At 36.1% G+C, this 20903-nt stretch overlaps 1 protein-coding gene across 1 annotated transcript in view; it reads left to right on the top strand.

Annotated features, from left to right (window-relative positions):
- The window catches only part of CACNA1D (calcium voltage-gated channel subunit alpha1 D), a 172685-nt gene that overhangs the window by 60862 nt on the left and 90920 nt on the right, over positions 1–20903 (top strand). The window contains 4 exon segments of the mRNA XM_032120445.1: positions 2076–2215; positions 5931–6073; positions 7434–7586; positions 8427–8623. Coding sequence (XP_031976336.1) covers positions 2076–2215; positions 5931–6073; positions 7434–7586; positions 8427–8623 — 633 coding nt within the window.

Genomic DNA, 20903 nt, shown 5'->3' with positions numbered 1-20903 from the left:
TAGGGACCCAGGAGGTCATTTTGGCTCAGAAGGTCCCATCCAGTCCTGGATCCTGTGTTCCTTTTAGTAAAGAAGCTATTGGAATTTGTCATATATGAACCTTAAATGTTTTGTCTCACTTTTATTACTATGATTTTGATATATATTTTGCCCATGGTGAATGACAACCATAATATTTTTGTCTTCCTTATGTTTTCCTACCTTATTTATCTTTCTGTAACCAAGCTGCAAATTTATTTGTATGCAGGGATACAGAAATAGTTATTGTGGAATATGTGTGTGGTAGGATTTCCTGTATTTAAGCATTTCTGAGTGTGTTTCTCAGGAATGCTGATAATTCATATTATTGTAATCTCTGTGGTGCTCTCTAGTCAAAGAGATCTGATGGATTTTGGTGCACAAGCCATTCAAATTTCTTCTGTGAGGCCACTTTACTCTTGTTATCCAGCAATTGTCCTCACTGACTGGTGATAAATTGATGGATAAGTGGAAGGGACAATTTTGAAAGATGGATTGGGAAGTTTGAGGAGAAGGAGGATGTTCATCTGTTACACTGGGCTGGAAGATCTCACCCAAAATGTAAGGTAGCTGAGAAGCCTTGGATGAAGCTCTATGGTGTTTATGAAGTGTACTCAAAGGAGGGGAAAAGGCAGGGATATAGGACTGAGCTGAGCAGGAGATGAGATCCAGGAATCCTTGCCTTGCAATAAGAGAGAATTGCTTTGCAATCACCTGCCATAGTGATCCCGGGGTGCTGCTTGTGGCAGGTAAAGACCTGGAGAGGAGTTTATTGATAAGCCTGTGCCTCTGTTAACTCACCACTGTCAGAGTTATAAATGGATATATCACATCCTGTACATAACCCTCCTAAATGGCCTTTTTGGCAGAAAAAGAAATCTAGCTGCCCAAATTAAAGATTCACACGTAAGAATACCAAGATCTTTGTTTAAGTTGCAAATGATTAAGGTTTGGTCTTTCTTTTGGTTGTGTATGAAAGTGCCAAGCTGTGTGACAACTAAGGAATGTGTATTTTTGTGTATAACAAATAAGGATAATGTATTTCTGTGTGTGTCGTTGGTGTTCTATTTGAGTAACGATAGTAGAAGGTTGTAATCCTGACTGAGCAGTTCTAGTCATGTAATTAACCTTGTATGTGATAAATGAGCAACATCATGTGTTCCTGAACAAGTTTAAAAAATGAATCATACTTTGTGCCTTTTATTCTTGGCTGTAATATTTGAGTAGCAACAGATAACTAAACAAAATGTTGTACAAAATGATGAAACAATCATGTCTGAAGGTAAAAAGAGTAGAGATGTTAACTGCTCTGTTTTGATAGCAGTGACTTCTCAAATTTACCAAATCAAGTATGCTAATAATATTTTTTGGGGGGTTTCTTTCTAAAATATCTAGTTAGCTAGGAAAAGAGATTCACTGTATAGCTCTGAAATAGGAATTTTGGTAAAATGCAGAAACTAATATAATTTAAAAAAACATTGAAACAAATCTGATATTGGAACTTCAATGATATGAGGTGGTGGTACAGTACCTTAAAATTTCTTCAAACATAATAGGGTATTTTAAAGAAATTCTGGTGATGTGGAAGGGAGAATAAATCAAGGTAAGCTTCCATATCAAGATTAAAAAGTTGCAAGACAGTATAAAATTAAACATTAAACAATTAAAACTTTTTGAGTAGTGCAAGTATGTATACCACTGCTTACCTTCCAAGGATATTTCCAGGGCTCTGTTCTACAGCGTTTTCTGGTTATAATGAATGCAGAGTCCTATTGACCTGGATGGCACTGTTTGCTTAAGCAAAGGTACAGTATGTACATGTTTGCAGAAACAGCTTTCTTTTTCCTCTCACAGAATGTAAAAACAAGAAAATCTCATGCAATTATATAATTATAACCTTGTCAGTACAGTTGTCATTAAGTGTTATACAATTAAATCCTGTGTACCGTGTACTATTTCCTTAGTCCTGATCAGTACCCACTTGTTGGAAATTGTAAACAGTAAAAAAGAGCTGTTACATTCATAGTCTTTCATTGTACTTTTTTTGTCTTCTACAGGAAAAAGTAGAATATGCCTTCCTGATAATTTTTACAGTTGAAACATTTTTGAAGATTATAGCATATGGATTATTATTACACCCCAATGCATATGTTAGAAATGGATGGAATTTACTGGATTTTGTAATAGTAATAGTAGGGTAAGTAACTTATCTTTCATTATACAAATAAAAGTTTTCTTTACAGGGAGGTGTAGGTATAGGTCTGTTTGCCTGTGCTGGATTTCTGTTTCTTTGGAGTAAAAGAATGAACTGAGTGAAAAAAAATTTTAAAAGTCCTAAAAGTTTTCAGTGCTATCTGTGGCTATAGACTGCATTGAATTTACAGTAGAAATTGCCAGGGAATTCGGAGTCCTGCTGGAGATTTCCGCAGTTCAAGGTAAACTCCTGGTGTAGTTCCATATGTTGATCTGTTAAGTGCTGTGCATTGTTATTTTGTTTATTTGTTTAACCCTTCACTGCAACTGTGTGGAGTTCATCTATTCCACAGAGACCTCTGGAGGATCCACATGTTCCAAAGTGGAGAAGAGTGGCTGGGGAGACAGAATTAACTGAGTGATTCCTTGATATTCCCAAAATCTGAGTAAAATTGGGTGCTGCACATCAGGCCCCAGATACAGATATTATTTTGACTTGCCTGGGGTAGAATGTATGATAAAAATGCCTTTTTTTCCTTTACCCCTGTGCACCTTGTTCTACCAGGAAACCTTGGAGAGTTTGTTTTTTGCCCAGAGAAGGGACTGCTTGGGCCTTATGCAGGTTCTGAGTGGAGTCTCACACTTATGTTATGCACCTACTTATGATAAATAATTATTTTGTCAGCAACTCTGTGTCAGTGGTTGTGCTACTTCATTAGATCCTAGCTTCAGCTATCTAGAGAATTAATCTTGAGATATATATTCACCAGTTTCCTAAATATTGTTGAGATTGTTAAAAAACTGTTTAACCAGTACCGTAAATTTTGTTTGCTAAAAATATGAATTATCTAGAACATGGAGAACATTATCCGTGTATAACTTTGTATGTTGTAGCAAACACAACCTTGGCTTGCAGTGTGCAATTCTAATTTAATTTTCAAATTGAAACCAATCAAGAGTTGCCTGTAATTGAAAAGGCCCAGAAATTAGAGTGTGTGCTGCTTTTAGGTTGTCACTGCGTTAAGGAAAGGAAAGAGATGCTAAGTAAAGGAATTTGTGGTAAAAGGCATTGTTAAATTTGGTGAAGTACTATGAATATAAGAAAGCCTGATTTGTAACTATTTGATTATGAGATACTAAATGTTACTGAGAAGGTTGTATTTGGGCCAGTCCCTTGGCATGCAGGCAGTTTTGGTCCAGGACTAAAATTTGTGTATAAATAGATCCTTCATCAGGTCGGGTCATTCTCAACAGATTGGCCCCTGTGCCTGAAGGGGAAGCTTGGTGAGCAGGTTGGAGACTGTCACACACGAGCTCTGTTCCCTTGCCAAGCAGGCACTTGAATAGACCTCTTCCCTTTTGTCGAGTGACCACAGAGTTACAATAACCCTGGAGCAGTCTAATTAACATGACCTCTATCTTTGGCTGTGTCCTAAATACATGATAACTAAAAAATTTTCCACTAATTCCTAAAACACTCATTATTGGAGGCTAAATGTAGTTAGGTCAAATGCTCACACTGGATTTGTTGAAATTATGAATAAAAAAGGACTATATCTTATCAAATGCCTAAAATATCACACTAAGATTAAGTCTGATTCAAACCCACAAGTTTGGAATATAAACTATTTTGCAGGTTGTCACCAGCCTTTAAGACAAGGTGGACCTTTCACAACATGACATACTGACAAAACTGTGAACAATGTTTTTGTTCTTTCAGTAAGAACACAACCTACGTGATTAAGCAAGCATGAGTCCCATTTATTTAATTAATACTTAAAAGCCCAGTGAAAAATTGATTTTCATATATAACCCAAGGTTGATATGGAATCACTTCTGGACCTGATTCTATTTGACTAGCTTCAATGTAAAATTTCAATAGGTATTCCAATAGCTTTGGAAGAGCTGCCACGATGTCCTGTATTGAATGTCTTGAAATTTGCATTCTCAGCAGAAACTGTAGCAGTCCAAATGCATTAATCTTAATTATACCTAAAGAAATCTCTACAAGCAAAAGGGAAACACATATAGAAACATTTTTAAAATCAAAGCTTAATTAAACCTTTAAACTTTGGTAAACTCTAGAGGAATATGAGCGTAAATTTCAATAAAGATCAATAGTTTTATACCTTAATGGCTTTTTAGGAATGACATATGTCCTGGTTTCAGCTGGACAACATAAAATAACAGAGCTTTAGATACAGCTGTGAATGTGATGCTTTCTACTCTTTGTCATTTCTCTCTGTAACCCGTCAGAGTACGAATTACTTTGAGTAGTCCACTTACCTGCATGGCCTCCCACCTAATTTCCATTGATTTCTGTGAAAAAATAAGGTCCCAGTAGAGAAAGCTTTCATAGCAGCTTCCTATGCCATTTAATTTTCTGAATGTTCTATGAACTGACAGGCTGAAAGGTTCTCTGAATTCAGGACTTGATTTAGAAGCCTTTTTAATAATGTCTGTTTTCAGAGCATAAATAGTCACTCTTGAAATCATTGAGGTGGTTTGTTTTCCTGCAATTATGCTTCTGTTAAATTCTAGGCCTGGATCAGACCTGATATTCAATGTCTGGATTTGGTATAACAGTATGTGGGCTGCTGATGTTCCTTGTAACATCTTTAGAGTCTTTGTGGCTGAGTTTTTCCCTGGAGCAGAACGAAGCAGTCCTAGGGATGGGTATTGACTGATATGGGTCAGCTGCTTACTGGGGGCAGGGTAAAGCCTTCAATAATCTAGTTTAGGCACCTCATTAAATAATATATGATTTCAAGCAACTATCCAGCGTGACAGAGTTCTTAACCAAAGTTGTGAAAACTTTTCATGACCAAACTAAAACCCTGCACATTTCCGGCATTCTTTACAAGTGTGGAACATTTCTCATGATTGCAAAACTCTATTAACTTGATAATCCTTTTGGGAGAAGTGTAGCTCTGCAACTATTGAACTACAGACTCTGTGCAAAGGATAACACAGTTTGTGTAGTCTAGTGAGAGTCTAGAAAACCATGTGTCTGAAATGGAGCTCCAAACTAAAATAAACCTAAGATTAATTTGTATTTCAAGAACATGCATCACTTTAAATTTCTGCTAAGAGTGGGAAAGCAAAATAAAAGTCTATAATAGTGCAAACTATTCTAATGAATGACTAATTCATTTCTGCAGGGAAAAAATACAATATAATAAATGAGCCATCTGGGAATATATTTTTCCTCAGAGGTATAATGTGTAAGAAACAAATCTTTTTGGTGTTATTAAATGGTGAACGCTAATTGTTTTTAAAATATTCAGTTTCTGCTGACTGTATATAGAATATTGTACTGCTGTGCCACTTGGAGTTCATGTATTCCACCAAAATTAAACCAGATGGTTTTAGTTATTATCTCTTTCTTCTTCTAAAGGGAAGATTAATTCTCCAAATGTTAAAGTTAAAATGTTTGAACAAAAGTCGCAAAGTAGCTTCATTTATTTAAAAATAGAAAACTGTGTATATAAGCTGAATGCTAAATTTTTGGCTACTGTGTGATCCTCATTCTCTAGAGGGATTATAAAGTCTTGCACTTCATAGCTCTTTCTGTCATGATTTAATGTGTAAATATACCTCTCAATTTGACATCTGAACAGTTTTCAGAATGATCTGCAGTTCAACTAATTTCCAAAGCAACATCTTTGACTGCGTGGTAGATGGATAGTGATGACCTTACCTTTCATCTCCTTTTCCAGATTATTTAGTGTAATATTGGAACAATTAACCAAAGAAACAGACGGTGGCAGCCACTCGGGTGGCAAACCTGGTGGCTTTGATGTCAAAGCCCTCAGAGCCTTTCGTGTACTGCGACCTCTCCGGCTTGTATCAGGAGTGCCCAGTAAGCTCTGCTCTCTTTATTTCCATTGCAATGAGGAAAGTAACTGCTCTGATTATTTAACTGTCTTCTTCCAGACACTACAGAAGTGAAATGGGATAAAGCTGAGATTTTTATCTGGCTACATATATAAAGTGAATTTCAAGATGAATGATATCCTATTTCAAGCTGAACAAGGGATTGTGAATTCAGTCAATGTATGATCATCTTATACAGGTCAATAAGCAGACAGGGGAATACACTTCCTTTTTAGGAGCTTTATGTAAAAGTAAATTACATGTTAAAATGCAAATAAACCAGAAAATAAAATTCAAAATTTTTTTTTTATTCTAAAGGCCTGCATTTGAAAGTGTAGGTGGTCCTAAAATAGTTTATATGTTGGTAAGTTGTATGCCAGAGCACGTTCCACATTTCATGTTTCCTGCTCCCTCCAATGCACATGAATGCCTTCTGTTTATCTCTGCAGAGCTAACAGATAAATTAGGAAACTTAAAAAGTAGAACAATATTGTTTAAGGAAAGCAATTGTATTTTCTGATATTTCCTGTTTTCTTTTAATGCTTTATTAAGTATTGAAGGTTTTTGGGCTATGTGAGGTTCACAGCTTACAGTTCAGCTCCTTCCAGGGCATTCAAAGGAAGAAAGCTAATTCTGTGTTTATTGTATCGTGGACTATTACATGAAAATGATTGATTTTTGGCAAAAGGACTTCAGTGGGTACAGAACAGTCCTATGAAATGTCAGAGAGAAGGTCTATCAAGTTATAAAAGAGGCATATTTTATTCTCATTGGTACTGTGGATTCAGTCATTCAAGCTGGATAAATATTTAATTGAAAAAAAGAAAATAGAGCAGTTTTGAAAAGGATAAATGATGGAAGAATAAGTGTATTCAGAATACAAATGTGTTTTCCCAGTTAACTATATTTTTCTCCCAGAGCAAAAAGACAGTTCTACAATTGGCTGAGTGTAGATTTTCTCAGAACTTGCCACAAAGTTTTTGTTTTAGCACAGAACTTCTTAAAGGTTATATAAAATGACCTACAGGCACACTCTGACTACATGCCCTTTCTTTATAAAAGCACCCACAGATTCTTGTGACACATTTCAAGCACTGACTTGTATGATATAACCTTTATTAACAGAGGAACTAATTAGAAAGAAAGTTTTAGATTCTTATGAAAATTTTTATACTACAGGAACATTTTGTTGTTCTGGGCAGTAGATGTTTTAAAAAAACCTGGTTATCTCTGCATGTCTGTATCATTAAGTTCTAATAATATGTAATTATGTAAAATCTGATAGAGCAAGACATAGAAATATGGTTCATATCTTATATCCTGTGTTTTTTTTTTTTTTTTTTTAGGTTTACAAGTTGTCCTGAACTCCATTATAAAAGCCATGGTCCCCCTCCTCCATATTGCCCTTTTGGTATTGTTTGTAATCATAATCTATGCTATTATAGGATTGGAACTTTTTATTGGAAAAATGCACAAATCTTGTTTTCTTATTGATTCAGGTAAGTCATTAAACTGTTGATTAAAATAAGGGTTTGATGATGTTTTCTTTCAAATCTGTGGGATTTCAGTTTGAAATAGAAGTAGGGGCCAAAGCATTGAAGCTGTTGGAAGCCCAGTTTATGCTGGTTCATAATTTTAGGTACAGTGCATTAAGTGGAAAAAAAAAATCCAATACCAAAGTCACAAAAAAATCAAGCTAGTTAGAGACTAGGCCATGCTCTGAATAGGTTTTCATTTCTGATATGTGTAGTTGAAATATCAGTAGTGAAGAAAATAAGGGTGACTACCTACATGGGACAAATCCAGATTGTGGTAAGGAGTTCTGTTCTGAAATGAGTGAAGAAGGAAAACAATGTTCTTCCATCCAGGTGAAATAGTGAAATGGAAGTGTGTGTTGTGGGAGAACTTTGAAGTAGTGAAACCTGGTGGCTAAAGATGCTTTTCTATTAGCTAAGTAATGAAGATGACTGTGTAGGATTTAGATCCATTTCCCTGAGTGGTCCATGTGTTGGTGTGAAGTGCCATGAATTGAAGTAGCAGCAGCGAAGAGGAAAGAAAAAGTCAGCATGAGGAACTTCTAAGAAATGATGTGTTATTACATTATGCTTCTTTCCACTCCTTAATTACTCAAGCTCTTCTATACATTGTTTTGATTAACCTATTTTGAGGTTGTAAGGCCCAGGTCTTGAGAAGCTAAAAGCTCTGAAGCTCTCATGTATTGCCTTTCTCAGCTTGTAATCTGGATTTATTTCACAAAAGCGTTGATATTTCTTCATGTAAAGGGTTAACTCATGAAAACCTGAGAACTCAGAGTTCGGATTTTTTTGGTCATTTTCCAGATATACTAGTTGAAGAAGATCCAGCACCTTGTGCATTCTCAGGGAATGGCCGTCAGTGTGTCATGAATGGCACTGAATGTAAGGGTGGATGGGTTGGACCAAATGGAGGCATAACCAACTTTGATAACTTTGCATTTGCAATGCTGACTGTGTTCCAGTGTATAACCATGGAAGGATGGACTGATGTGTTGTACTGGGTAAGTTCATAAATCACCAAGCTTTCTTTGCTTTTAAACAAGCTTCTCTGTTCCAGTGGGAATTGAGCTGTTTCACAATACCATCAGCAGGAAATCTTGGTGAGTTTTGCAGGAGATGAGCCCAGCTGTGTACTTGTTTCAGTCACAGCCTGTTACTGGACTCCTCAGGCTAAAAGGACATTTTAGAAACAAATTTATTCATTGCTTATTTGAGGGTTTTTTTGCCTATTCCATTTGGATAAATGTAAAGCTACATTTATGTCCTTTGGACTAGCATTTTTTTGCGTGAGCCTACAGATATTAAGTCTGTCTTCATTCATTAGGTTTAAGAGCTCTCTTTTTGCAGTATTTGTACAGATTTTTCCACAATTTTAACATAAATTAGAACAAAGCAAGCTCTCAACTGACATTGCTTGCCATGGGGACTGAAAATCATGTTAACCATTCAGAAACTGCAAATTACGGGAGCTGTCGCCCTGACACCATCTCCATGGAAGCAGCAAAAGGTGTTCAAAAACCTGTGTAAATCCTCACCTTTAAATGCTCCTTTGGTTCAAGGTATGGTACTTCCAGAGTCTTGCAACATCAACAGTCAGCTGGACACAGACTGGGAAACTGAAAGTGGAGGAAAATGAACACACAGATTTTTAAAGGAAACACTTTAAAGGAGTCACCTGAAAACACAGATAGACATTTCTCTGCTTAACCCTATTCCACTCTAAGGGACATGACACTGTTTTGTGAATCTTGGAGTATCTCAATATCTGATTTGAGTGATTTGTCCAAGGCCATTCAAGAAGTCTGTGACAGAACCTCCCATAGGTGCTGAACATCAGTGACAATATTCTGTACTACTTGCTACTCAGCAGTAAGTCTTTGCAGCTATTAAGACCTTACAAAAAACATAATTCTAACAGTTCAAATGTTAGAAAATATGTATGGAAGAAGAAAAGTGATTACTAGTAAAGATCACTGTTAAAAAGGGATGAGTTATCTCAAGGAGTATCTTAGTGGAACTTTAGGTTTTGTTGCTGACAGCAGCTCACATCGTGAGTTTGTTCAAGTTTGTTTGGATAAGTGGGATTATTTACTAACAGTGCATCTGTTGTGGAGTACTGGATGCATTTTGGAATGTAGTGCTACCCAGTGAATGACCACATGATTTTATGTGGTCATTTGTTGCAAATCAAGGTGAAATGAACTGTTGCTAAAACATATAACACCAGAGTGTAGTCTCAGATAAAATCTGCAATACTGAAGTATAGACTATGGAGATGTTTTTAAGAGAATATCACTGTTAAAGATAATTAAGATGGTAAAATGGCATTCTTTTAGGATTGAAAGACCAAAAATAGGGTACTGTGAATAGCTGCTTTCACTGTCTGTTATCAGTCACAAAACTGGCTAGAAACATACGAACCTTCAACACTAATGAGTAACAATTATGTACAGCTACTTATAGGCTATTGCATGATTTCCCATTGTAAAGGTTTGTCAGTTCCTTGGGATTTGCACTAAAACTCTCCCTAATTTTCTAGGAGACTGTAAATGTAGAATTAGTATGTGCTTTATGGTTTGTGTTCATGGTGATGGCAATTATTTAAATTCTTCCTGAAAGGGAAGGTGTGCCATAGTTATCTAGAAAAAACAAAACATTTAACATCTTTTGGGGTTAAAGTATACCCACATTTGAGGAGCTGATAATTCCTCCAGCTTTTTTCAAAGAAATTTAATATAAAAGCTTTGGAGAGCTGCTGTGTTTAGAATACAATTGTTACAAAACATATAGAAACAACTTGAGTGGCTCAGAATTAAACATTTTTTCCCCTGGGATTTGATGACCTAATTAATCTGCTGCCTTTTAGAAACCTTTGCAGTCTCCACTGACAGCAGAAAAAATTAAAATAATTAAAATAGGATGTTGAATCTTTTCATGATCAGACAAAATGAAAAGTGTAAGAAAATTATAAACAATTGAAAGCTATGTGAGTTGTTTGTACTTATTTGTCTATAAGGAGTTTCCAATGTAGAATGTATTTACAGGTACACAGGTGTCATTTTTCATTTTGTTACAAATGATACTGGAATTATTAACAGTGAAACAAATATTTATTGATCTAGTGAAATATCAAAATCAGATATTCAGGTGGGTTTGGAATCTATCTTAACTGATGCTTATATAATTAAATTATAGATTCAGATTCTTTCTATGTATAGACCAAAAAGTTGCCCATTGTCAGGCTGAAATTACTTGCTGAGGACAAGAGGAATGACAACTTATATGTTTAATTTTATCACTGGATCAAGCTGAGGTAGATTTAGCTAAAAATTGGAAAAGATTTCATTTCATTTGAAAATTGTAAAATCTTTAGGGAGATACCAAATTGTAATAAAAGAATGTTCAAAGAATCTGAGGAAGCCTTTTTAGCTCGATGTGCATGGGGTTTGTGGGTTGCTTTTTGCTTAGAACTCTGTTAATAATACACAGACTGAATGAGTTTTATACAAAACAAATGAAACCAAACCCACAAATATTAGAAACTGCACAGAATTCTCATTTTTCATTTGGTCACTGTGTGAACAATGAAATAAACTTATGTAGGCTTCTCTTGCTAGCAGGTGTAATGTGAGTGGGTGAAATCTGTGCAATATTTTGCATCGTGTTAAATGACATTCTGTCAGCAAGGATGACTGCTGAAAATGACAGCTTCCAAAAGCACTCACTGGCACAGCTCCTTATCACCTGGTTAACGACAGTAAACTTGCTTTAAAAGTTCTCTAAGCACCAATAATGAATTTTCTCTTATGCATATCTATTATAAGTTGAGGCCTCGATTCTGCTGCTGCTGGGCACCCTTCAGATCATGGTGGCGTATGTGGGCATCCTGCTGCTCACCAGTTTGCATCCCAATCCCATATGTCCTACTGTGTTTTAGTGTCTTCACCTGGCCTCTTTTCTCTAACTTACTCTTAACTCACTGGATAGCAGGCATGATGTGGTTTATCCACAAAAGATATGGCTCCTTAGTGTCAAAGGTTCAAATTTAGAGGTTAAGGGGTGTTCTCCTTGTTTTCAGCAGCCAGTGCACCAGGTGTGCTCCCAAATTGTATGTTTGTGTCTGCACTTCTGTATGTTTTCCATGTTGGGACTGTGTTTATTCCCAGTCATGGTCCTTTCTGTTTGCTCTGGAGCCCTAATTGGAGGCTCATCCTTTTCGTTTTGGATCCTGGTGCAGTCCCTGTTATCAGCCAAGTGGCAGCCCTCTGTGTGCCCAAGTTTTTAGTGCTCTGGCTCACATTCTAAAGCTGAGAGCATAGTACTCTCTACCTCATTTCCAATTTATGCTAGCAAGCTCTCAGGAATTGCAGAACTTGAATCTGCATTTGCATATCTGGCTCCAGATTTTTCCCATGTCTTTGAAACATCTCGATGTATAATCTATTAATGGCAAACATGTATTTTGTAAATTGCTTTTTATTTTTAGCTGCTTTGCTTGATACATGGGAACACAGATAATGAGCAGTGATACTTGCCAGAAAAACCCCCAATTTTCCCATGAGCACCAAAATTATCACATTTAATTCTTGTTTTCACCATAGTGAAGTTATCTTGAGTTACTACACTTGAATAATCCAACTGTAGCTGGAATGAGAGATGGTCAGGGCCTCTGAGAAACAAAGTTCCTAATGGGATGGGTTGCCAGCACAGTTGCTTCAAAGATGGGACGAATGTATTAGTGGCTACTGGTTTTTACTAGGTCAATTTTATGGACAGATGCTGCATCACTAACTCAAATTTTAAAGCTCCCCAGTTCTCTAACACCTGTCTAGCACTGTTCAGATTGATCTGGAGACTGCTGAGATTGAAGCACTCGAGCTAAAATTGCTGAATAATGATACACTGATGTCTTACGTGGTTTTGCCTATTAATACACCTACTGATATGTTAACAAGATATTCTCTAAAGGATTCTTGCTTAAAATACTCAGTTCATTACTTGAAAAGTCTAGGCAATCTAAAATATACCTAAAACTCATATAAGGTTTAAGGCAAGGGATGTCAGTTTTTTTCAAAATATACCCTTTACTGATATGTCAGCTTTTAAAAACTGGTACTACTTTTTGCTAATAACATATTATCATGAAAGAAATACTTCATTCATTGTTCCTCTGCTTTTATAACTAAAAAGGCTGCATTTAGGAACCTGTTTCCTGTTTTCAAAATTGAGCTTTATATCCCCCAATATACTCCTTGAAGCATCTAAAAACATCTCCGAATAATCCATCATTTCTGTAATACAGACTGGTTAGGGTGCACTGCACTCCTGTGTATGTCTACATGCACTTTTGCATAAGTGTCTGCACAGCCAGTGCATTAATGTCAATCAGATCAGGTCAGGAGCTCAGTTTCTACTCCTGACACTTTTTAGAATTCTCCTATTCAAGCATCTTAAGGACAGACTCAGACACAGTGTACTTCAAACCAGCTGATGTGCAACCAAAGATATTTCATAAACAGAAGCAAATGTTTTACAAATACATATTACACAAGAAAATCCCTTGGCTCATGCACAAAATGTATTATTAGGCTATAAACAAAAACTGCAAAACATGTTTGAAGTATTATCAAAACTGTCATCAGAGTGCTGACAAGGAGTTTCCTAAAAATACCTTTCCAAAAATGTGACCAAGAGTCAAATAAGCAATAATACTCTAGAACTTTGAATGATTTAATAAGGTAGTGGGAATCAACTGCTTAGGGTGATTTAACCATGTTAGTCCTGTTCCCCCTGCAGAAAGGGAAGGCATGTTCCTGCACCCAAACAATACTTGTCAGCAATGAATTTCAGCTTATTGTCTGCAAGAAGTCAAAGAATGCTTCACAGCTTTTTTCCATTTGTAAATCAGTTGCAAATACTTAGCAATGTTAAAAACTGTGAGGAAACATGCCTGAAAAATCTTAGGAAATACTTATTTCTGCTTTTTCCTCTTATGTACTTAAGGAAAGCTTAATGCTGTTCTGCTAGCATTGCTCAGCACCACTCACAGGTCATCTGAGGGAGGCTCTTGAGTGAAACAAGTCAGCTCATCCCCAAAGGCATTGTTGTGCTGCATGCACAGAGCTCCCAGCCTTCCATGACTACATAGGCAGAAAGTTAACACATGATGTACAGCTGGAGAAAGAGTGATAGAAATATTGGATGACAGCATTAATATACTGCATAAATCTCCCTAAAGAGCCAGGGACTGCAGGCAGAATTTTTTCCATTTGAATGTTAACTACTTGAATCTGGTTTCATGTTAAAATCAAGATTAACCCCCCCACCTTTTAGGTAATGATTTGGACTAATTATCTTTTTATGTTCTCTAGTTGTTAAAAGCTCTGAGTCATCCAGTTTTGGAATGCAAAGAGACAGGACTTAATTTCAGAAAGAGAAAAAAGGGACTGATCAAATTCAGACAGAGGCAAACAGAGCTACCCAGCCAAGGAATATACAGATCAAAAGTTTGAATTATGATCAAAAAGGATGTGATTTATATATATAAATATACATAATTTAATAATATATGATATAGTAGAATTTTTTTCCAATTAGCCTCTTAACACAAAGAGCCCACCTGAGGAGGAATTTAAAGTAACTCACAGGGAAATATCTTTCCCATGAGGTGAATTTGATTGACTTTGACAAGATATCTGGTATCTCAGCCTCAGCTGACTGCTGACCTGTACTGCAGTCAAAGTGTGGAACTAATTTCTTGTCACAGATTATTTCAAATACTAAGACAAACTTATTATTTCTCCCCAGAAATTTTAAATAAAACTGGGTAGAAACTGGATTGGAAAGAGAGGCTAAACTTGGGGTTGTGCTAAGAACTCCACTAGTCCATCAGCTAGACTTTCTTCCAAAAACTTTGCCATAAGAAGCAAACAATTATTTTATAACATTCCTAGTTCCCAATCTGTCCCAGGATAACAATTTAGTAGATAAATTTAGATCTTCCTTACTACTGGGGCTTTGCTCGTTGTTGCTACGTAAACTAAGGTAGCAATTTTACATCATCTCTCTGAATAGTAAATGCATTGTACTTGTATTTTTTTGTATCCAGTATGTGGGAAATATTAAATACATCCAATTGTTGTATAATGTACATTTATAGATATAATAGCAGATTCAAAAAGAAAAAAGGTGTTTAGTACAGAACATCTGTGTGGATACTATAACTTTTCATTTTCATACATGGTAGCTAACTATTTAAAAAATAAACACATTTTTCATCACATTACTTACTTAATAGTTGTTTGAGCCCTTAGATTTAACAAACCAAATCTATGTGTAGGTTTTATAACTTTTTGTGAAATTAGTTTGGGCAATATAGATAAATAGGTACAAGCACTAACAAATTGTAAATCTGAAATTAACATGCTCCTATCTTGGATTTTGTTATATCTGGAATACAGATTTTATTAAAGCTGGTAGTGCTCAATAGCAAACCTTCTCTGGGTTACTGTTTTGCAGAGGTAGTACTCTTCATTTTGTTATGGTTCTGTCCATCTGCTCTGCAGATTCAAGCAGGGATAGACAGCTATCTGAAAAAGATAACACAATTTCTTCACAGTCACGTTTGACATCTTGGCTTTCCTTGGAACCATTATTTGATTTCTGCCCAGCCCCTCCTCCCAGTAAGACAGTAAGCTGATTAATGGAATGCCACTAACAGGAATTAGCTAAAATAGTATTAGATACAACACAGTGTCTGAATGCAAAAGAAAAACCTGCATCTAAACTCATTTCCAAGCAATCATAGTAAAAATTTATAAACAATCATGTTTTGAAGATTAAATGCTTTATGGGAGTACCAAAATTTTATGCCTCATTTATGAAGTGTGGCTAAAACCAACAGAAGGGAGAAAATGAGGTCTGTTCACATTGATCAAAGCAAATCATTAAGCTGAAGCAGCGTCTTCCAAGTAGAGGTTTAACGTGAGAGAATCACTTTTATGTGATCCTGTACGTGTGTCCTGTATGCAATTGTACAGTCCAGCTTATATAACATAAGACAGAGACCAAATTTAAGAGGTGATTAAGCAATTTTGAGGCTCTCTAGGTACTGTGACAATTTTACGCTTCTCGATGGGATCTCTTTCTCTTTAGGCCTACCTTGATGCCTGAGCCATGGAATTCTCATTTTTCCAGTTGTTGCTGAGCTGAAATGCTTAACAAAGAGTGATCTTGGGGCACACCCCACCAGTGCATCTCCATTCTATGTCAGAAGCACAATAAATCTGCATCTATCCAACCAGGAGAGCATCAGGGAAATCTGTGCTTTGACTCCAGAACATTGAATATAAAATTCCATGCTTTTATAAACCAACCTAGAGGTTGCTGTGCTTCAAGCATAGCCTGTTTTAAGTCAGCTTTAAGTTAACTCCACTTCAGCCAATAATATCTCAGGACAAAACCTTTGAAGCCAGGCAGCTTTGAAAAGCTCTCTGGTGTGCTCTGCACTGAGTAGAATAAATAGCCTGGTCTGGGGTTTTGTGAAACTCCCTTGCATGCTTCCAAGAATGCAGGGTTAGTCCCACTTCACAAAATACTAATGTATGAAGGATTTTTACAGCTATCAAGAGGCTGAGTTTGTCAGTCTGTACAATTTTTAAGATGATGAGGCAGATTATAGGTAGCACTAAGTAAACCCACCAGTTGTGTGTCTGTTGGAATGTTATGAAAAGAAGAAGGTAAAATTAAACCTAAGGAAGCTAAGAAACTTTAGAGGGTTTTAAACATTGTGGAAAACCAAAATAGGTTAATGCATCAGCACATTGTATCTGTAGTGGTACAAAAGCAGAATTAGAGGTTTTGTTTTATCATTAACCCCGGGTAGAGCTTATATTAATTACAAATTGAGTTTGCAACAGTTTTCAGTAAATGAATAGCAGTACAGAAAAGTAAGACCTTCATTTGTGTGCAATTGCATGTGAGGATTTTACTCACAATTACCATAGATAGGGATAAATGAGATTTAAATGATTTCTAATGGATGTTTTAGATTGAAGTTTGCCATCTGCTGCTGTGTAATACTACGGGTTATATCTGCAGTAAACCTGACTTCTTCCCTGTTTCACTTCAGTCTTGGTCTCTGATCATTTATGCTGTGTTGCATTGATAGTTGACTCCAACTACAGCACAGCTTACAAGATAATTCATCCACTTGAGGTGCCACTTGAGGCATTTCAGACTGTACCATGTTTGTCTGATCAGCTCAAGATAATTCTTCAAGACTGCAAACTCAACATATATGTGTAAACATAAAGACCCAGATAATTAATGTGTGGTACACATCTACTGTTATGGTGAAACAGAACTAAGGGATTAGAAAAATACTTTGTCCTTCATATTCCTTATCTCATCTGCCCTCTGGTTGATGTGATGGACAAACTGCTGAGAACTGACATTCAGAAAGCGAGACTAGATCTTTAAAAAGACAAAGGGCAAGAAGGATGGTGCTTGGCAGTGTCCTTGCCATAGGTGTTATGAAGGCTGAAAGCCTCATGGCCTCAGACAGAACAAGTCCATTGAGAGCCATTAAATATGACACCTCCTTTGGTACAGTGCACCCCTGAGACACAGGGCAGGGGATTCTTGCAAGACATTTTGCTGAGGATTTCAGATGTGAAATCTCCTTGAATTCCTGGATTTGCTTCAGTGCATCTGGAATTTGTGACTTTAACTCCTTGTTCTGCACTTTGGGTGAGAAGTCAACATTAATCCCTTCAAGTGAATATATCTTGGTTTTGAGGATGGAGATTTTCCTGTTCTCATATTATTAGCCAAACTCTGTCTCCATTTTTAATCAGAAGGCAAATCAATTCCTTTAATCTTTCTTTAATTGGAAGTTATGGAAAATGCCATTTGACATGCATGAAATGAGCAGCAAACTTTTCCAGAAGGAAAAGACTTCTTTTTATACTTTGATCTCTGGTATTAATGCAGTCTTAAATATTACTTCATGAATAGAAATGACAATGCATTACTTGATTAGAGTTTAATTGTATCTAGAATTAAATGATAAAGTTGTTGAGTAGTTTTTAGGAATTCAATCTTAGATTATTGCCAAGGTGTTCTACTAGGTTCAGGTGTTCCAGAGTTATGGAATTCTTTTGAAGTAGCTCAGCATCTGCCCAAACTGAAACATTTCTTCTAGTATTGGTTAGCTGCAGTTGCCAATTTTTGCTTCATAAAGCATTAGTGAAGCAAATCTATAATATATAATTAGATAGATTAGCCTGAAACATTGGGCTTAAAATCCAACTCCATAAGTGAGAATGAATTTTTTTATATGTTGCTAATTATAAAGTGAATGCAAATCACAGCTGCTCATACTAACAGAGCCTTTGTGACAGAGCAAGAGAATTTCAGCTTTGCTCCTGGGTTAGAGTTAGCAGAATGCCTGGCTGCTTGAAAATGTTCTCTTTACGATCAAAAGCAGAGCGTGGAGTTGTATTGCAGTGACTCCCAGAGCTCTGTTTTTTGAGCTCTGCTCAAAGTAAAATTGTAAATATTAGTCTCTCAGGTTTTTCAAAATGATACATAGCAGAAAATGTTGGCGCCAATACTGGAGGAATTTATGTCTTCACTCTGAACTCTGGTGACTTGCAACAACTGCCTGCCAATGGTATAGTTGCTAGATGCAAAATGCATTCAGATGTATTTGAAATTTAATTAAAATGTTTGCTCTGATCAGTTATTGCTAGAAAAAACACTTGGCCTTATGGTATGAGTCAGGTCTATGAAGCAAACTCAATTCTAAAGTAGTAAAATAATTATGAATAGACATTTAAACAAAAATTGAGAAAATATTATTCTTAAAACATAAGGCCAGATGCCTACACTTGAAAGAAGGCAAGGGGCAATCCACTGGGATGAGGGAGAAATTCAGTCTGGGCACTGGGATGTTCTACTCAGTGACTTTGATGCTTCATTGCTAAAACTTCTCAAACATAGGGGACTTGCTTTGGCAGAATGGGTATGGATGATAAAACCTGAAACACCACAGCCACTGTCCTTAACAGAGCCCCCTGATACGCCAAGGATTGCTGAAAGCGTTGCCCTGGAGACTAAGTAGGTATAATGGCAGCATTGTGAAAGACTTGCCCATATGAATATTGCAGGACTGAACAATGAAAGCTTGGGATCTCTTGAAATTGAAGGAAATGATCCCAGTCTCACTGAATGGCTATAACCCTTTTCTATTTTAACTTCTCCAAAATACAGTTTTATTGGAAGAGGAAAAAAATCCAAATCAAAGATATATTTTCATGTTTTTCTTTTTTGAAGCAAGTGTAATTTTAAGTTACTTTTCAGTACCTCAGTTCAATTAAAAAAGAATTTAAAAGATGATGCATAGATTCTTTTAAAAGGTGCATGAAGAAGCTGTGTAAACTAATCTGGTTTGTTTACTTTGCTAAGTATAAACTGATGTTATTACAGATTACCATTGAAGAGAAGTGCCTTTGGGCCTTAATCTGCAAAGACTTAATGCTTCTGTCTAACCCTCCAACAACCCCTCTTGCAGAAACTGAGGTTGATATTAATTAAGACAGGGGATAAAACAAAAGAAGTAATTTTGAAAAATGTTTGTTCCCATGTTTAGTAGGTTTATTCCAACAGAGATGTTAGGGAGAGGTGTCAAACTTGACTGTCAATAGAGCTCAAAGCCTAATCAAAGCTTTCAGATACAACAAACACAATGGCATTAACAGGAGAGAAAACAGATTTGCAACTAGATTGTTCTATAACACCATAAGTATTTTTATCATCTGCTGAATTTCCATGACTATATAAAATTTTAAGAAGAATCTAATGCAAAAGCTGGAATAATTCCTCCTCAAGAAGAACCGTTTCCAAGAAGCTTCGTGTCAGAACAATTTTTGTGACTTACCAAAATATCTTTTTGCACCTGTATCCTATACACAAACATTTCCCTGTTTAAAAATATCTGTTTTTCTGAATAGGCCTTTTTAGATCTCCATGGGTATGTTTCACAAGTCCATCCTCTGATAGGTATAATGAGCTAGCTGAGAATAGCAAGTGGAAGAGATCTTTATAGAAAATGTTTGAGTCTATAAAGAGTGTATTGAAAGCTCTGTTACTTCAATGTCGCTTTAAAAAAAAAAACCACCAGCAACAACTTTTTAAATTTCATTCGGCCTTGATCTGGATATAATTTACATTCAGAAGTTTTCCTGGGATGTTTCCATGTTTCCATTGTGTTTCTAAAATTGTGTTCATGCTTTTCACACAGATTCATTCTCATTTATTTCTTTTTGAATTGATTTAAGATGTCTGAGTGCATTTGACTGCTGTATTTCAGGAAAAATGGTGGGAATTCCATGTTACAAAAGCTCATACTGCTTGTACAGTTGAGATTCACATTGCTGTTTATTTTCTCAAATGATCATCCTAATATTTCACTGTAGTTTGTGATCATCATCTTAACTGGAGATCTGAAATATAGCTCATGTTCTCAGCATTTAAAGAACAGAACTGTTGCAGTACTCCATTTATGTTCGATAATATTTCTGATCCAAATGTTAGCTTCACTCAGCATTTTGTTTTAGGGTATGTGTTAGGAACGCAAAGGGAATGTGACCAGTGCTTTCTTGCTCTTATTGTTCTTCTTGGATTTCTGAAGGAATGCATAGAATGTTATGTAACCTGAATGATCAAATTTTCTTTTCTCTGACTCTTCATTGCTGTTAATGCAGTGATCTACTCTATAAGATCATCTTATTTCTTGCAGATGAATGATGCAATGGGATTTGAATTGCCATGGGTGTATTTTGTCAGTCTCGTCATCTTTGGGTCATTTTTCGTACTAAATCTTGTTCTTGGTGTATTGAGCGGGTAAGCATACACCTTTTTCATCATGAAGGCAGAGTCCTGAATTCAGTTGCCAAGAACACACAGGTTATCTCATACAGGTGAGATTTCAGTTGGGATGGCATCTTTTAATAAACCTCTATTGCTTCCTCCTTCAATTAGAACACAAAAAGTTCTCTGTAGCTATCATATAAATAACATACAAACACTAAAATCAGAATTTAGACCTATCAGTATGTATTCTTCATGTCCTTTTGGCAAAGTCATAAAAAACACTAACAATTCTCATGCACTCATTTAGAAGTTATTTCAATTAATTCTCTATTGCCTCGCATCTACAACAAAATTTGGGTAAGTAAATTTAAACAGTTGTTCGTTCATTTTTTCCAAGATCTGGAT

This window comes from Corvus moneduloides, chromosome 11 (genome assembly GCF_009650955.1).
Source record: "Corvus moneduloides isolate bCorMon1 chromosome 11, bCorMon1.pri, whole genome shotgun sequence".
Lineage (NCBI taxonomy): Eukaryota > Metazoa > Chordata > Aves > Passeriformes > Corvidae > Corvus > Corvus moneduloides.
This window is presented reverse-complemented; position numbering and strand designations above follow the sequence as displayed.